General features: G+C 39.5%; 1 protein-coding gene across 1 annotated transcript; it reads right to left on the bottom strand.

Moving 5' to 3' along the window:
- Positions 1-6,051: 6,051 nt before the first annotated feature.
- On the bottom strand, positions 6,052-17,038 carry LOC121424016 (coiled-coil domain-containing protein 130-like). Its single transcript, XM_041619591.1, has 6 exons — positions 16,954-17,038; positions 13,300-13,492; positions 12,165-12,368; positions 11,439-11,611; positions 8,833-8,971; positions 6,052-8,509 (listed from the first exon to the last, which is right to left on the bottom strand). Exons 1-6 carry the CDS (start codon positions 16,954-16,956, stop codon positions 7,482-7,484), a joined length of 1,740 nt encoding a protein of 579 aa, XP_041475525.1. The 5' UTR covers positions 16,957-17,038; the 3' UTR covers positions 6,052-7,481.

Raw genomic sequence — 17,038 nt, 5'->3', positions numbered from 1 at the left:
TGTCTGCCAATCATCATTCGAACAATTGAAAGATGCACTAATGAGTGACGTCATGGCATACCCCGACGACCATGGCATGTTCATTCTTGACGCAGATGCATATTCATCAGGAATAGGCGCAGTCCTATCTCAACTCCAGTGGGATGACGTCACCCAGTAGGAAGTTGGGAGACTGGTCGCCTTCCCTAGCAAGACATTGACCGGAACCCAACGTCGATATTGCACCACAAGACATGAATTTCTGGCAATCGTCTTGTTTGTTCGGCATTTTCGGCACTACCTACTAGGGAAGAAACCATTTAATGACATTAGCAAACGCCGTTACCGAAACCAGAAGAGATACCCAGTCATTTTAATCCCTATGACATTGTCGTCATGATGCTGGTCGTAGTCGAGCTCGTTGCAAGGATATTTTGTAGACTTCCAAAGATGATTTTAGAGTTTATCATGTATGTTGCTGTTTTAGAGGTTAGAGGATTATGCTATATGAGCGATGTATTAAGTAGTATGCGGAGAGGGTATTGGCCTTCTCCAATTAGAGTTTCAGTAGTGCGGAATATGAAATCGAGAAGGAAGTCGAGAAATAAACATTCTTCATTAAATGTCAGAACAAATAATAGCCTGCACTGCGCCTCGGAAACAGGTGCCTTAGCTGGAGAGAACTCCGGGTAGCAGGATATTATACGTAATGACTTTGACCAAGAGACGTTAATGACAATAAAACGAGATGATCCCGACATCGGTATCGTCTATAATTGGACTTCAGAATCTCAAGAAAGACCGAATCGAGCATTAGTTCATGATAAGAGCCCAATTGTAAGAAATCTATGGCTCTCATGGGCACAGCTTGAATTAACTGACGGTGTCTCATACAAACGGCATATGACTAATAATAAACTAACAACAACCAAACAAGTCGACGTCCCTTTCGCACTCCGTGATCGAATCTTAGAATCAAACCATAAGTCTGTTCTATCGGGGCATCTAGGAGTGAAGAAAACATTCAGTAGGATTCAATAGAAATTTTACTGGATGGGGATGAGAGACTCTGTAAAACTGTACATAGGAAATTGTGTGAAATGTGGTGCCCGAAAGCATCCGACTTCCAAACCAAAGGCCCCTCTTGGCGATTATAACTCTGGATTTCCTGTGGATCGCATCGCTCTTGATATCATGGGACCATTTCCAGTTAGTAACCAAGGCAACCGTTATTTTTTGGTGGTGGGAGATACCTTTACTAAATGGATTGAGGCCTATGGTATCCCTGATCAAACTGCCCGCACTGTCGCCAACATCATCGTTAATTAATTTATTGCTAGATGGGGCATACCTTTGGAAATACATTCCGACCAAGGAAAGACTTTTGAATCTCAACTTTTCCAACATATTTGTAAATTGCTGGAAATAACCAAAACAAGGACTACTCCACATCATCCGTCATCTAATGGAATGATTGAAAGATTCAATCAAACACTTGTCAATATGATATCTGCTTTTGTGGATAAGAAACAAGAGGAATGGGACATGAATTTATCGCTCTTGACTGCTGCCTATCATAGCACCATTCACGAGACAACTGGATTTTCGCCAAAGTTTCTTATGTTGGGGCGTGAGGTTAGAACCCAATTGAAATTGCCCTCGGTGTGGACCAGCCCGACATCAATAAACTATGACTATGACTAGTTTGCCTCCAATATCGTTTCTACTATGAAGGATGCATACAATATAGCTCGTGAGCATCTGTCCTCACAAACCCAGAGACAGAAGGACTATGATTCTAGACTATCAGTGAACACCTACCAGCCAGGGGACTTAGTCTACTATCTAGACACAACAAAACAGAAAGGACTTTCTCCTAAATTAAAGTTTGCTTGGATTGGACCATGTATTGTTACCAGGAAGCTAAGCGATTTGGTGTTTGAAATCAAATCTCAACAGAAGGGCAAACTTAAAGTTCTTCACCATGATCGTCTCCAACCCTTTCGAAGTAGCGACATCCAAGAATGGGTAAAAGAACATGCTGATAGGGCTAGGAATGAGAAAACTCTTTCAAACACTGCCTCTACTAGGACACAGACTAGCGAGAAGGACACTGACCCCTCGTCGGTCAATGAGAAGACGGCTAGTCCTTGAAAAATTTTGGACATAAGGACCAAGAACATTCCCTCTTTGTGGATGGGTCACATTTCTCCTTCATCCTTGCATCGGAGGCAGACTTACTTTGTTTCAGAGCACACTCAAAACAAAATCTCTATTTACCAAAGTGTTATATATTCTTCTTCTTTTTGAAACTGTGACATTGTGGTAATTTCGTCGTTCTTTACTACTTGGAATAGTGGATTATCTACATTTTTTTGGAAAACATTGTGACATTGAGGTTTCATCGTCCTTACCATTTGTGCTGTAACTTTCTTATTTTCTGGACCTCCTCAAGCTCTGTACTTGTATCACTGTCATGGCGATAGCGACCAACTTCAATTGCTTTGGAGATGAACTTCAAATTGTGCACCAAGTTGGGCCCCAGGGGCAGGACACACCTCTCCTAAATGAAAACTATTTGCCCATCTCGAATGCTGGTGACGTGGCAGACCAGTTATTAAGTCAAGACACTCGGATGGAGATGGGGGAACAAAACCATATGCCAACGTGTTTCCCACCGATACCCCTACCGGTCGGCAGAAAACCACAAAGGTGTCAGAGAAAGAAAAATGAATCAGAGCATGTGCCACCAAACAAGCTTATCAAGAGGATCGAAAAAATGGAGTCAAAACTTTCGGGGGAAATGTCTTCACTGAAAACTGATATTCAGTGGCTGTAGAGCATGGTGAACAATCTTACGGAACTTATCGAGGTTCGGGAGGAGCAGCAGAGAGTGTATATTGAGCACATCCAAGATAATTTAACCTTAGGTGTAAACCACATAGCGACACTAGTAGGAAAACAAAAGGAGAAGATACACAAAGCAACATCCATTCTAAATGAACTCTTAACGGATGGAAAATGATCAACTCAATTCTTAAATGGATTTATTTACCATACCTTTTGCAACATATGTTATCTCATGTTCATTTCACACACACATATACATATGGAGACAGTGATGTTGGCACTCCACACACACACACTAACAACCAGACTGGCTGGACCTGAACTGTATATCAATTCTCAATCCGTGTTGTTATTTTAGTTTATCTCATAGTCAAACTAACCCACATAACATGGTGGCAGCTAAATCAAGAACACGCTGAGCAATGTGAGGAACTTTGAATCATTTCAACTGTTTTTGGAGACAATTTCATAGCAGACTGTCATCGGATTCCACTGGTGCTTGCAGTGATGAGCACTTTTTATAGTTTCCCTATTCGCTACCCATAGCGCTACATACATATCCCGTTTGGCGAGCCATACCCTTTTGTCACGGCCCAAGGCTCACGGGCTCCCTATATAAGCTTAGACACACGTAGTAGTTAAGAGTTTTGAAGAGTAAATTGGATCCGCCGCTGAATGCGTACTGGCCTGAGGAAGCATGATACCCCGGCAGCTACACTACAGCGAGGATTCAGAGCGCTCTGACATCGGCACCCGACAGCATCGTTTCGAGCTCTATTCCACGCCTACATCGACGACCAGATCCATATTTTAACGTTAGATTAGCGCATTATCTTAGTTCACAGTTTAGATTTATAGGCCACGATACAATATGCTTTTTCACTACAGTCCCATATGCAGACTTTTGTGTGAGTAAACAGCGACTTTGACATTTGCATTATTATTGGTGGTGATATCGACTGCTGATTTAACAATTAGTGATTATACACCCCGTATGGATTGGGAAGACCCTGATAGGGCTAGCGCAATAAAGCACTTTCATCAACAGTGTGAGCTCTTTTTCTCAGTCAAGAACGTTGTGGCTAAGCAGGTGGACCATATCCTCCTTTTCACCGGTGCAACAGGCATTAAGCTCTACAACTCGTGGGGACTGGAGGGTGATGATCGTTTGAACCCAGTCATTGTTTGGAAGAAGTTCGAAACACAGCTGAAACCTAGAGCTAATTTTCGTGTGGCTAGACTATTTCTCCAACAGTATACGCAGAAAGAGAGGGAAAGTACAGATGACTTTGTATCACGTCTCAAGCTACAAGCGTATGATTGTGAGTTTCGGGATGAGACTGAACCTCAGGAACGAATCATCAAACGGTTTTCAAACGGTCATCACACAGGTCAAGCCCATCTTTATCAAAAACACTAGAGGAAGATTAGCTTGCTCAAGGTCTTACATGTATTTGCTCATGTGGGATACTGTTTGTACACCTTCTGGGGCCAGTTTCATAAAGGACTTGCAACTGATGTAACTTTGCCATATTGGTAACTACCATGGTAACAAGGGTCAGCTGCCAATCAGAATCAAGGTTTCCATGGTAGTTGCCATGCTGGCAAAGATACAACAGTTGCAAGTCCTTTATGAAACAGTCCCCTGGTGTAGGTTAACATTAAAGAAGCTTGAAAAAAAGTTTAAAAATGCATCCTGTATACTGTTCTGGCATAAGAATATTTTAAATGCAATCAGAACTAAACCCAATCTGAATGACTTTACCGAGGCTGCTTTACGGCTTGTTGTGGCTTTGAGCTGTTTCATTGATTGACTTCATTAGCATAAATATCCTTTTTTAATAGCCAAACTTTATTATTCCTCTGATTCGAAGTATCTTCACCTATTAACCCCAACCTTGCTACGTAAGGGAGTTAAACAGAACTCATGACACTTGCGTTATCAGCATAATGCTCTAAAAATCCTATGTAGAGCCTCATTTTGTTCCATGGTGGTGGAATCGTAATTTCAAGATTTTTCCTTGTTTTTCATGAATGTGAACTAGTGTGGTTGACTATTTGTGCAAATTTCTCAGTTTATTGTATGTGTGAAGACAAAAAATGAATTTTCTATTACTTACCTCATTCCGTTCGTAGTAATTCTGTGAACCATAAACTAAGCTTCAATATAAATATTCATAACTGTCCGCGAACACGGACCAATAAGAGACGAGGCTTGAACGTGACTTATTATATTAATGAGCTCACTTCCCTCAAAATGGCGTTCACGAGAGATTTTAAGTCTGTCATAATTAAAGAGAGTTTGAAATATGCAGCCCAAAAGCTCAGAATAGACGACTTTAAGGACCTGCAGGGTCACTTTGCCGAAAACTATTCTTACGTTGTCCAGCACGAAATTCAGTCCTTCCATTGGGAAAACAAGCTGGCCACTCTACACCCTTTTGTGGAATACTGTAGGATGGCTGATGGCACCATAGGACTTTGAAACATCCATGTTTTAAGTGACACAAGAGAGCATCCAACTGTAAATTTACATGCATTCTTGAGAGTTGTTGTTCCATACCTCCAGACACAATTCATCTCCATGAAGAAAATTCACTATTTCAAGGATGGTTGTGCAGGACAATATAAGAACAGAAACAATTTTCTCAATCTCTGCCATCATCAAGAGGATTTCAATTTGGAGGGGGAATGGAACTTCTTTGCTACGAGTCATGGGAAATGTGATGGAATAGGAGGGACCGTGAAACGGTTGCTCTCTAAGGCTAGTCTGCAGCGCCCATACACAAACCCAATTCTTACAAGTGATGCAACAATGGAGTTCAGCACCCAGAGTATCCCAGACATTCACTTCTTTAATGTAACCCCAAAAGAAATAGTAAAGCATTACTCTGAATGAACAAAAAGATTCAAAGATGCCCAAAACAGTGAAGGGAACACAGCAGTTTCACCATTTGGTTCCTGTTTCGAAGTCAAAGATACTTGCCTACAAGCTGAGCCTCAAGAGTGACCCACCAGAACTAGTGTCTGTCACAGATATTCCTGCTGATGTGACTGAAACACCAACAGTGAACATCACTGGAATCAAATGGTAGAACTATATTTGTTGTCGGTATGACAATGAGGCAGGGATCAGGGGGGTGTATCATGAAAGTTGTCAGCACTGACAGCACTGACTGAATTGTCGGTGCTGAAAATTTCAGTAAAATCCTTGGTTTTGATTGGCTGTGAGGCACTTGCCTCTGACTGTTACTATGGTAACTGTCAGAGAAAGCCAGCTTGTCAGTGCTGACTACTTTCATGAAACGCTCCCCGGGTTAGTGGAAGATGTGTCCGAGGAACATGGGGACTTCTACATCCATTTCATGCACCCCCATGGACCCTCAAAATTCTTCCACTGGCCAAACAAGGAGGACACATGTTGGATCAATGGAAGTGACATTCTCTGTGTGGTTGATGCCCCTTTTCTAGCATCTTCTGGAAGAATGTACAATCATTAACAAAATGGACCTTGTCAGAATTGCAGAATTACGGCAAAGGTGTCCAACACTTGAATAGTTGACTTGCAACAGAACAGGTAATGCATTAATTTCTCATGGACTATTAGTATATGGTGTAGAAGTACTATTGACAAGCATAGAAAGTATTCAAGGTGAATTGTTTGAGTTGAAAGGTGATGCTGAAAGGAAAGACAAAGAAATTGAAAGGTGTGGAGCATTCAATGAACAACATTGAACAATACTCGAGGAGATCATGCCTTCGTATATTTGGTCTACGAAAGAAAATAGAAGAAAACACTGATACTGAAAGAGGTCCTCACAAGCAAAGCTTGGTGTGTCCTTGGATACCATGAAAGATATCGACCGCTCCAATCAAACTGGACGTACTCCGGTTTCAGCGCAACCTGGGTCATCGTCAACATCCGCGAAGCCACAACCAATCATCGTTAAATTGACCAGCTACAGGAAGAAGAGAGAGATCCTGAAGATTAAAAATCGGAAATAGCTGAAAGGAACAAAGATTTTGATTGCCGAAGAACTTACGATGAAGAATCAAAAACTTCTTTTGCAGACAAGATATTCAAAAAGCGTAAGAACAGCTTGGTCGTCTGATGGACGGATTATTGCTCTGCTTGGCTCCACTTCTTCAGGTAAAAACATTACAAAACTCATAATGTGTGAAGAGGATTTGAAGAGGATACCTACTACATGAACTGATTACATGTGCACTTGGATTTTGGCCTTTCTTGACCAGTTTTTACTTTGGGTCAACATTTTTATCTGTACTGCTAGGCCCGTAGGATTCTGGGCTGATTCTCACAAGAGTGACTTAGAATCATGATTAAGCACCCACCAAGTGCGCACATGGTATTCAACATGTTAGATAGTCACTGATGACTTCACACTAGAGAACCTCAACCCTAGCATGATCTGACCAATGCGGTAGTGTGTAATATCCCACAGGAACTTAATAATTAAACACACCGAGTATCTCCCATGCACATGATCTGACCAATGCAGCAACGTGTAAAATTCCTGCACACGACTAAAACTTTACCTTACCTTTCAACCCTCAAACCTGAACAGCTTGTAGGGTATAACTTGTGGGGTATAGATTTTATTCTGGAAGGATAGAGTAAAGGATATACCACTTCATAACTCATCCTCACTGCCACTACTAGAAGAATAACAAGAAACCAATGAGAGTGAGCTTTTCTGGAGACTCTCTGTTCTTGATACTTCTCCGTCAACTTCAACACTAAGATTGGACGAGTCGTGTTCACACGTAGAACCCTTGGGTGCTGCACCGATCTCTTCATGTTCAAACGTTCTTATGTGCGATCGGGATTGTGCTTCAGAATTGCTGTTCACATCGGTGGAGCCGTCAGGGCTTTCTCTTCTACTTTGTGCACAGCGTGTATGGCTTTGCAAGGATGTATCCCCGATTTCTGATGAGACCTTTCTAGCACAAGCAGTTGATTTTCCTGGAGTCTTATCAGAACTGTTCAAGCAAGATGAAGAGCTTAAAGTGCTCCTAGACAGACTCTCGGAGCAGCATCTACCTTCCTCAATTTGATGTGCTGATGGTGAGAAAGACTTTCCTGATGGTAGAACTCTCTCTGCTTTAGTTGGGTCGACAGGATCATCCTGCAGACCTTGTATGTCTTCTGTACCACCTACGTCTAATTCCTGTAACCTTGCATCTTTATTAATATTTACGCTATGATCTGACTGCTCTCTGGCAGCATCTCTTTTAACAGTCAATCCACCACCTTCCCTAGTTTCGGTCTCATTAGACAACTTGGATCTCTTACTCACTTCATGACTAACAGAAGCACTGTCCTCACTGCACTTGCGTTTTCTTTTCAATATGATTCCAGCAGTCCCACCTATTAAGGATTTTGTTGTTTTCCCCAGCCACTCCTTGGCCGAGGCCTTGAGATCACTGCTGCTGCTGCTCTTGGACCCCAGAGATCCAAAGACTGATGCCTTCTTCATGACCTTGTTGATCAGTGTTTGCTGTGCTCCAGATGACCTCTTGATGGATGACGAGGAGGAGGATGACGAGGAGGATGAACGTGGAGAAATTTCAATGCTGTTTGGGGAGCTAACTGTGGATGGAGCGAATATGTTTCTGTTCTGGATTGAATCGCGCTTCTGCTCCCTCTTTTCCTCATAAGCTGGAATGACAAAGTTGAGAAGTTAAAAACTCTATAGATGTTATATGATTGAATGAATGATTTTAAAGATATTTAAAGTAATGAAATCAGTTGATCAATAGTAAAAAATAAAATCAAGTCAACAAATTAGAAAATTATCAACTAAAAAAATTAATGGAAAAAAAACCTTGGGAGTAAATGTAATTAAATATGTCATCATATTAAATGGATTACGAATGAATCAATCCATGCATATGAACCAACTGACCAACCAATTCACAAATTAACCCATCAATATACAAACATGTACATGTACAAAGATTGAAGAATTATGACAAACTTACATTCTGGAACTGAATATTTTAGAAGAGAAGCCAATTTCTTGTCCTCCTCAGTCTCTGGTACAAGCTCAATCTCTAAAGAAGATTTTGATAAAAGAGCATTGTCACTAGCTTCAACAGCAATGAGCTCCTTCTTCTCCGTCTAGAAAAAAAACGAAGAGTGTTAGAATGAATATACATGTAAATGTACACAAATGAAAAGGGTAATCCAAGCCATATAAACATTTATTTTTAAAGGAAAAAAATAGGGAAGTGGAAAGGTAAAATTTCAATGAACATTGCAATATGTTGCTTAGTGAATATGTTCGTCTCCAACCAGGTGATTCGACTAACTGCTGCATCATATATGGCTGTACATGTACATCGCCGATTGTGGGAACAGCTTGGGGCCAATTACATTGAACATCATATCATTCTCTCACTATCAGTGTCATAGCACCATCCACAAAACAGTCTGAAAACAAGGCATAAGCAATGTGTCTCGCCCGCTTGTGAAAATGACCAGAAATATCATGATTTGCAAGGGCACGCAACAGAATTGTATCAAAAGTTCATTGTGAAATAACTGGGATGGACTAACATTTGTCATAAGAGTCTTGCATGTAAACTTTAATGTTGACCTCAAATTGACCTTTGACCTTACCATGTGACCTCTGACTACAGCATAACATGCAGGTAAGTACAGCTACAACCCAAGTTTTATTGAAATTGACTTACGGATGCAGAGTTACATGTATGTGTAATAAGAGTCTTACATATAAACTTTAACGTTGACCTAAAAAAATGACCTTTAACCTTACCATGTGACCTCCTACTGCAGCATAACATGCAGATCCCTTAAGTGCATCTACTTTCTAAGTTTGGTTGAAAAGTGACTTACGGTTGCAGAGTTATGTGTCATAAGAGTCTTGCATGAAAACTTTAACGCTGACCTGAAAATGACCTTGACATGCGACTTCTGACTGCAGCATAACATGCAGGTCCCCTAAGTACATCTACCATCTAAGTTTGGTTGAAAAGTGACCTACGGTTGCATATTTACTTGTTATAATGTTTGGATCCCCAAATCTTGCCTTCACTTCTGGTGGGCGAGACGAAAGTGGAGCACCACTGGCGGTATCACTTGCATTATCCGATTCAATATAGCAACAGTGCTGCCTTTGAAAACGGCTGAGATAAAATTTCACTAAAAACCCATTCATTTGATAATAAAATACTAATTTGTTGACCTGAAATGACATTTGATATTTGTTTATTGATCTGAAATTTCATTCATCAACACATCAATACTTGGAAAATTGTTATACTTTTTATGCAATAGTGAGTAGGAATTCTACTTTCAATATTATCTTGAAAATTCAAAATCATAACTTAGGTCTTTTATGTTGATACCACAACATGGTCAAAGTTTATTGACCCTAATAGATTTTGACCATGATCATGTGACCTGAAACTCCTACAAGATGGTCATACTTAATATAGGGCATGCGTTTTCTCAATTTTTTTCTTTTTTGGGGGGGGGAGAAGGGCATTAGTCTTCAAATAGAGAGACAAATCAAATATTTCTTCAAATGTGGACATTGTGGATGCCTTTCAGTCACTTTGTTTTTTAATCAAACATAAGATGTCATTAACAAATTCAAGCCTAAACAATAAATTTACATGTCAGGGAAGAATATGTTCATAACAGTTACTATAAGATATTTTTTCATATTCTCTTCCCCATTCTGTCACAGATCCATGAGCATATAATTTAAATACAGTCCAACCTCTCTTATCCGGATCTCTCTATTATCCGGACGCACACTTGCCGAAATTTTTTTTTCCCAGTTCAATCTAGTACATGAGTAAATGAGATTGCAATCTAAACTCAATCCTATACGCAAACTCCCTTTGATTACATATATTTTCCAATATAGTCTACCTAAAACAACATTATTTTTCATGAAAATATCTCACCCAAATCACCAAAAGAACTTAGGCATGATAATTTTCCAGGAAATTGGGGCGCAATGCAAACATTTCATCACGTTCTCTTTTTGTTTCCCGGGAAAAACAACACATGTCTCGCTAGCTAACGCTAGGCCTCAATCTCAATACGGACAGCGCCATCTATCATGTTTAAGCCTACAGTCAGTATAACAATGGCTGACACTGCGAAGCTGCGATAGCCGCTGCAATGATCTAATTGTAAAACTTAGTTTCATCGAGTCATTCATTCTCTTTCTTTCGAGGTATGCTCGATTTATATCTCAATTATTTGAGCAGGTAAATTATCCAACAGTTTTTGCCACCAATCGATTTTATTTCTGTAAAAATACCGCCTATAATTTGCACTGACACTGCAGTGAATACTTCTGTGTATGCCCACTAAATAGATTACGTGCAGCTACTACCGCGGAGGCAGCTGCGTGTATTTAGTATTGGGTCTTCCACATCCGAATAAATCCCTTATCCGGATAGGTGCTGGTCCTAACGTGTCCGGATAAGAGAGGTCGGACTGTACAAGTAATTCTACATTTCTGAGGAATCATAATGTTACGTTAATAACTGATACCTTCCACAGAAAGATTAGAACTGGGCTTTTATTTGAAAAATAAGATTCTTACCCTAAATTTCTTTCTGAGGGCTTGGTTCTGGGCATAATCATCCTTCTTAGCTGACTGAATCTCCGCAATCTTTGTGAGAGATGGTGCAGCTTTCTTCAGCTTTTTTGTATCGTCAACACCATGCTCTAACTTATACATTGCATCTCGGGAGAGCTTCTTCACAGCTTCCCTATCTGTAAACCAAAAAAAAATTGAAAGGATACAATAAAATGGTAGCAAATAAAACTTGACATCAATTTTACCAGGAATACATTGCAGGATTGGATTGGGCACTATTGACCCTATTGACTGGATCCTTGGTAACATGTGATCATATTTTTCAAAAAGGAATCTCTTTAAATATTGATAATTCAAAGTTTGAAACTAATTATTAAGTACATGATTTACTGAAGTCGGGTAATTCAGACATTGCAGTATCCCTCCCTACCATACAGACTAAAATCGTCATACTATCTTACTTCTTCAGGAATGCACTCTTTACCCCTGCCCCCATAAACATTTTGTCTCTTTTTATCATAATTCAATGTGCAATACTACAGATATGTATATAACCTTCACTGCAAATTATTACAGTAAATTTGTAAGAGAAATTAAAATGCTAATAAGATTTATAGGAAAAATTAGGGAATCATATGAAGCAAAACAAAATACACAAGTGAGGATTGATTTTAAAGTTTTTGTAGATGAACCTTTTTTTTCCCATTGGCTTTTAGTTTATTGACATACCCTCAGTCAAAACCTGCTCATTCTCGGCCATATCCCATTTCTGGTTCTTGCGTTGTGCCCCACTGATGATGGTATAGTCGAAGTTCTTGGGGTCAGTTTCCATGACGATGTAATTATCACAAAGATGACACTTCATCTTGAACTGATAGATGGGAGTTGTGTAATATTTTCCAACTTTCTTTTTCTCTGCATTGTACCTCACCCCTATGAAGATAGAGATGGACAAAAGAATAAACATTGATTACACCTCAAAACAACAAAAGTGGTAACTTCGGAATACTAATTAAATACATAAAATTCTTGATATTGATGTTGTCAAACAATCTTATAAAAATTTCAAATCACTTGCTGACAGATAGAAAAAAAAAGATATAGAAATGGTTCTATTCTTTGTGATATGACATTTGCTTCTGCAACAATTGCTTCGGTCTTAATATCTCAGAAGGCACAAGATTAGAGTTAGGATTGTAATTGAGTTTTTGGTTCAGAATAATGTTAAGATTAGCATTAGAATTTATTTGGTTTTGGAGGAGAGGTTTATGTTTTGCTTAACATGCAGATAAATTCCAGTTTTGGTAACGATCTCAAAATGACTTTTTACAGAATCTAATATAATGGCCACCCAAGTGTCTGTTTGTATTAATAAAAAATATATGCCAACGGATTCTGGGTGAAATTGTGTAATTACCGAGAAATAAGCAAAATAAGCGCGGATTCGGTCACTTCCATCGGGTCTTTATTCCAGCAATAATAATACAGTCCCACGTGTGCCTATCTGTGTTGGTAACCTTCAGTGTGAACGTTTTTCAGCATAGATTTCAAGATTTCACAAAGTTCAGTTTATGTAACTGTACCAGATCTAGATCCCCAATGATATTCTGACAATTAAGCCTGGTTTTACAGACTTTCTCATGAAACCAGTGTTTACTGCAACTACTGGAATTTCTCTTTAACGTGCAGATTTTCCATCAGAGCAATTGTCGCCGGAGCAAATATCATGGAATCCTACTTTAAGGACTGAGAAAGTGCATTTAACAGTTAAAAATTCAAAATGTGCATTCAAATTCAGCTAATACAACAAAATATTAGAAACGATTAGCTTGCTTTATTTCACTTTTATAAGTCAACTACTTACCCATGCCTACATGATTTCCGCATCCACCACACCATATGTTATAGGGCATCTCAAACCGAATGACTAAGATGCCCTGGCTCAATTTCTTGGCCCTCTCTCTCAGCGGGTGAGAGTTGCGGTACTTGTTGATGCTCTTGTGTTTGGCCGGATCGAAATCCGGCGGATAATACCGGTTCACTTGCTTTCTCTCCGCCTGGAAAAAAGTGGACACAAATAGTTGTGGATAAAATCTTGAAGAAATAAAAATGCATTACATTCATATTATACTTGGCAAGTGAGAAAATGTACACCAATATTTTCAAATATTTCAAATGAGGATAAAACATCATCCATATCGTCAACAGTTCTAATTGGGAAGCAAAGTTAAAGGTTTTCAATAAAAAAAAGAAATATATACATTTTGGAATAATAAAGGAATTTATCATTCATTAGAAAATGGATCTCCCGCAACATTTTTTAAATGGAGTAAATTTAATGCAATTGTGTTGGCATTAGAGTTTCGGTGGGTTTGTTTTCATCAACAAAAGCATTTTAAATTGTTTACAAAATAACTTTAGGCACAATTTTGCCACTAGCTTGAAATAACATTTTAGGCTTGACTATCTGATGACTAGGCCCGTTTTGAAAGTCCATTTTTGATGCACATGTACACGGCGTGTTTTTCGATCGTGTACACGTGTACACGTTGTAAACACTGTGAGAGCGAGTTCTGTTTTCATGTCGACACGGACCCGCATCAATATGTCATAAAAAGGGGTCTATATAGACTAAGTCACGGTTTTAAAGCTTACCTGATAAGTTTGAAGTATCAATCCACAAAAAATTGGTGCAAATTAAAAGTTTACTCGGCTTAGCAGCGCATTAAATTAATAAAGAATGGTAAAGAAAATCAGTGCAGGGCCCTAGCTATCGCCGACGCTTGGTGGATGCGCATTTTGTATACTGTACCGTACATGCATGCACAGATCGCTGCAGAATAAGTGTAACTGAAGTTATCGATTAATTTTCATTATTATGTTGCCAATTTGAAGAGCGTTTGTTTGTAGGCTTGTGTGCGAGCGTATAACAATTAAGTTGTAGCGACGATCGCTATCGCAATTGGTGATTCTCAAATTGACTCTGAGTGTGATTGAGCAACGCTTTCGAGCTTTTGAGACCGGAGCAGACCCATTTCGTGCCGATTTCGTGGTACAAAAACGTGAGTCTCCAGAAAGAATGTGGATTAAATTGGCGATTTTGGAAGTGAACTCACTCTGGATTAATTGAAGTATGTTGACATATTAGTAATTAAACATGTGCAGTGTCTGAGAACTAAGATTTAATGTGAGGCTGTGAGCTTGTTTATGCAGATGCTACCGTGTACACGGTGATGGAATTTAGTACACGTGCACTGACTTGACCGTGCGTGTACACGTGTACCCGAAACGGGCCTACTGATGACTACTGAATGTGCTTATGATCCTGAAATTTTTTTCCCCATTAGCTTTAGGAGCTGGGGACTAGCACAGCTTTGACTAAAAAAAGATTAAATATTATCATGAGAACAAAATATATTAATGTGACATTTTAAAAAGTTAGAAGAAAAGGAAAAAGTGGGGAAGTTCATGTTGGATAATATGAAGATAAGGTGGAGAGTGTGATGGAGGCAGAAAAGGAGGATGATAAGGAGGAGAGGGAGTAGGAAGAGGTGGAGAAGGAAAAGGAGAAAACAGGAACAGAAGGGGAAGAAGAGAAAGAAGGGAGAAAAAAGCAGAAGCAGTATCTTTATCAACCAACCACGGAGTTGGTTCCAGTCTTACTAAACCTGTTTCACACAAGATTTCCTAACAAGATTCCCTTGATAGCGATACTATCAGTAAAAAGTACATACGAGAAGTAGCCTTAATAAAAAATAGCATAATTTTCAAATTCAGGTAAAATTATGATAAGAGTTCATAAAACTGCAATTATGTTATTGTGATGAATTTGGAAATCTAATCAAAATAATAGCAGAGGCAAAATATGCATCATACATACTTAAACCATGCAGACTAGAGCATTCAATTGCTGAGAAAATGATATCACTAATTCATTTCATGACTAAAAAATCATGTGGATGTTGAAATGGGTTCCCTGGGCCAGGATATCAAATTTGAATAGTTTACAGGTCTATGTAAACATGGTAAACCATAAAGGCTTTCTTTGTAAAATGATAATTATACCACAGCGACAAATTGTGTACAACGGATAGCGGAGCGTGAACGTAGCGGTCGTGTACATTTTTGCTTATTACATGACGTCATCCAGCCACTGCCGAGAACCAATTTATGAATGAAAATATAGTAAGCATGCGCAGTGCAAGCCTTTTATTTCCCCACACAGAATTCCAACAAAACAAGTGTGCAATTCTCTATCACCTCGTACCAAAATCGACCTAGAATTTCACTTTCGCGTATTTTATATGAATTATGAAAGGTATTCTCGGAGGATCTATTTTCTCACCGATACCGCACAGGTAAGAGAATTTCGATTACTTTTTGCTTTTCCGTCAAAATCTTACAAATTAGCGTCTGTATGTCATCGTGTTCGTTGGAATTTGTAGAGTCTATCGCAACGTGCACAAAGTCAATTGGCTTCCAGGTTTCGGAGCGTCGCGTGAATATGCATGAAATTGCAGGGTTTCGATAATTTTTTATCGATACCGGAGCGATCCGATCACGAACCAAGACCATTTACCGCGTACACATCGTGACCAGATATCGTTATCGCTATCGATACTTCCGCACGCAGTCCGAAGGAATTATTTTTCGGACCACGTGATCATAACGTGATCTGCGCGATTGACCAATCAGCGGTCTTAGAATTGCTGTGCGGAGACGATCTATCCGTTGTACACAGTCTATGGACAATTGTTCGTTGCGTATACGGGTTGTCATAGTCGTACCCAGGTAATATCACTACTTCATTAAGAAAAAAGTTATTAATTTATGACCGGTTCGGAGGTGTCATCAGTCACAATTAGTATAATTTAGTCAGGTTTTCGTCCCTGATCTTGAATTGGCAAATGCCAAGGACTTTGCGAAGCAGTTAAGCGGACAAGTAGCTCACTATCTCCGATTTAGTTAAGAAGTTAAACTTAAGATGGTGTTGACAAACAGATCCCTGGTAACACTGCACTGCCAGTGCCATACTATGATGCTGGTCCGGAAAACAATTGCAAAGTAAAAAACATTTTCACTGTGAAAATGTCATGATTTATTAGGCCTACAAATCAACATGTTTAATTTTACCATCTGCAGTAGCATCTGCCAGTCTCAGATTGATAGTAACCTGGCTAAGTGTGTTGTGACTGTTAATGTACGTGTAAATAGTTATGTGACATGACAGAAGTTGACAATGTCTCAAGGGCAGTACTTGGCCCCTGCCACGCGCTCGAGACAACTCCCGAGAGACAACCGGCAGCTCCCCGGCGCCGGCGGCGCGGCGTTGGAGTGAGGTAGGTGCTACCGTAAATGGCGCGTGCAGTAGGAAATTGCTGATTGCGCACACTTCATCTGATACTTTGTCAGTAAAATTAATGCGACTAGATAAATATTATTCCGGCAAACTAATACTTTTATCTTTTCCTGACATTGCAGAATGTAGCTTATCTCGTTGAACAATGACTCTACTCACCATTTTGTCGAAATTTCCTCTTTTTGAGACCCAATCGTTGATCAATCGAAACGTGAACCAGCGCGACGTTTGCTCCTATTGCTGT

This window comes from Lytechinus variegatus, chromosome 11 (genome assembly GCF_018143015.1).
Source record: "Lytechinus variegatus isolate NC3 chromosome 11, Lvar_3.0, whole genome shotgun sequence".
NCBI classification, from domain to species: domain Eukaryota; kingdom Metazoa; phylum Echinodermata; class Echinoidea; order Temnopleuroida; family Toxopneustidae; genus Lytechinus; species Lytechinus variegatus.
This window is presented reverse-complemented; position numbering and strand designations above follow the sequence as displayed.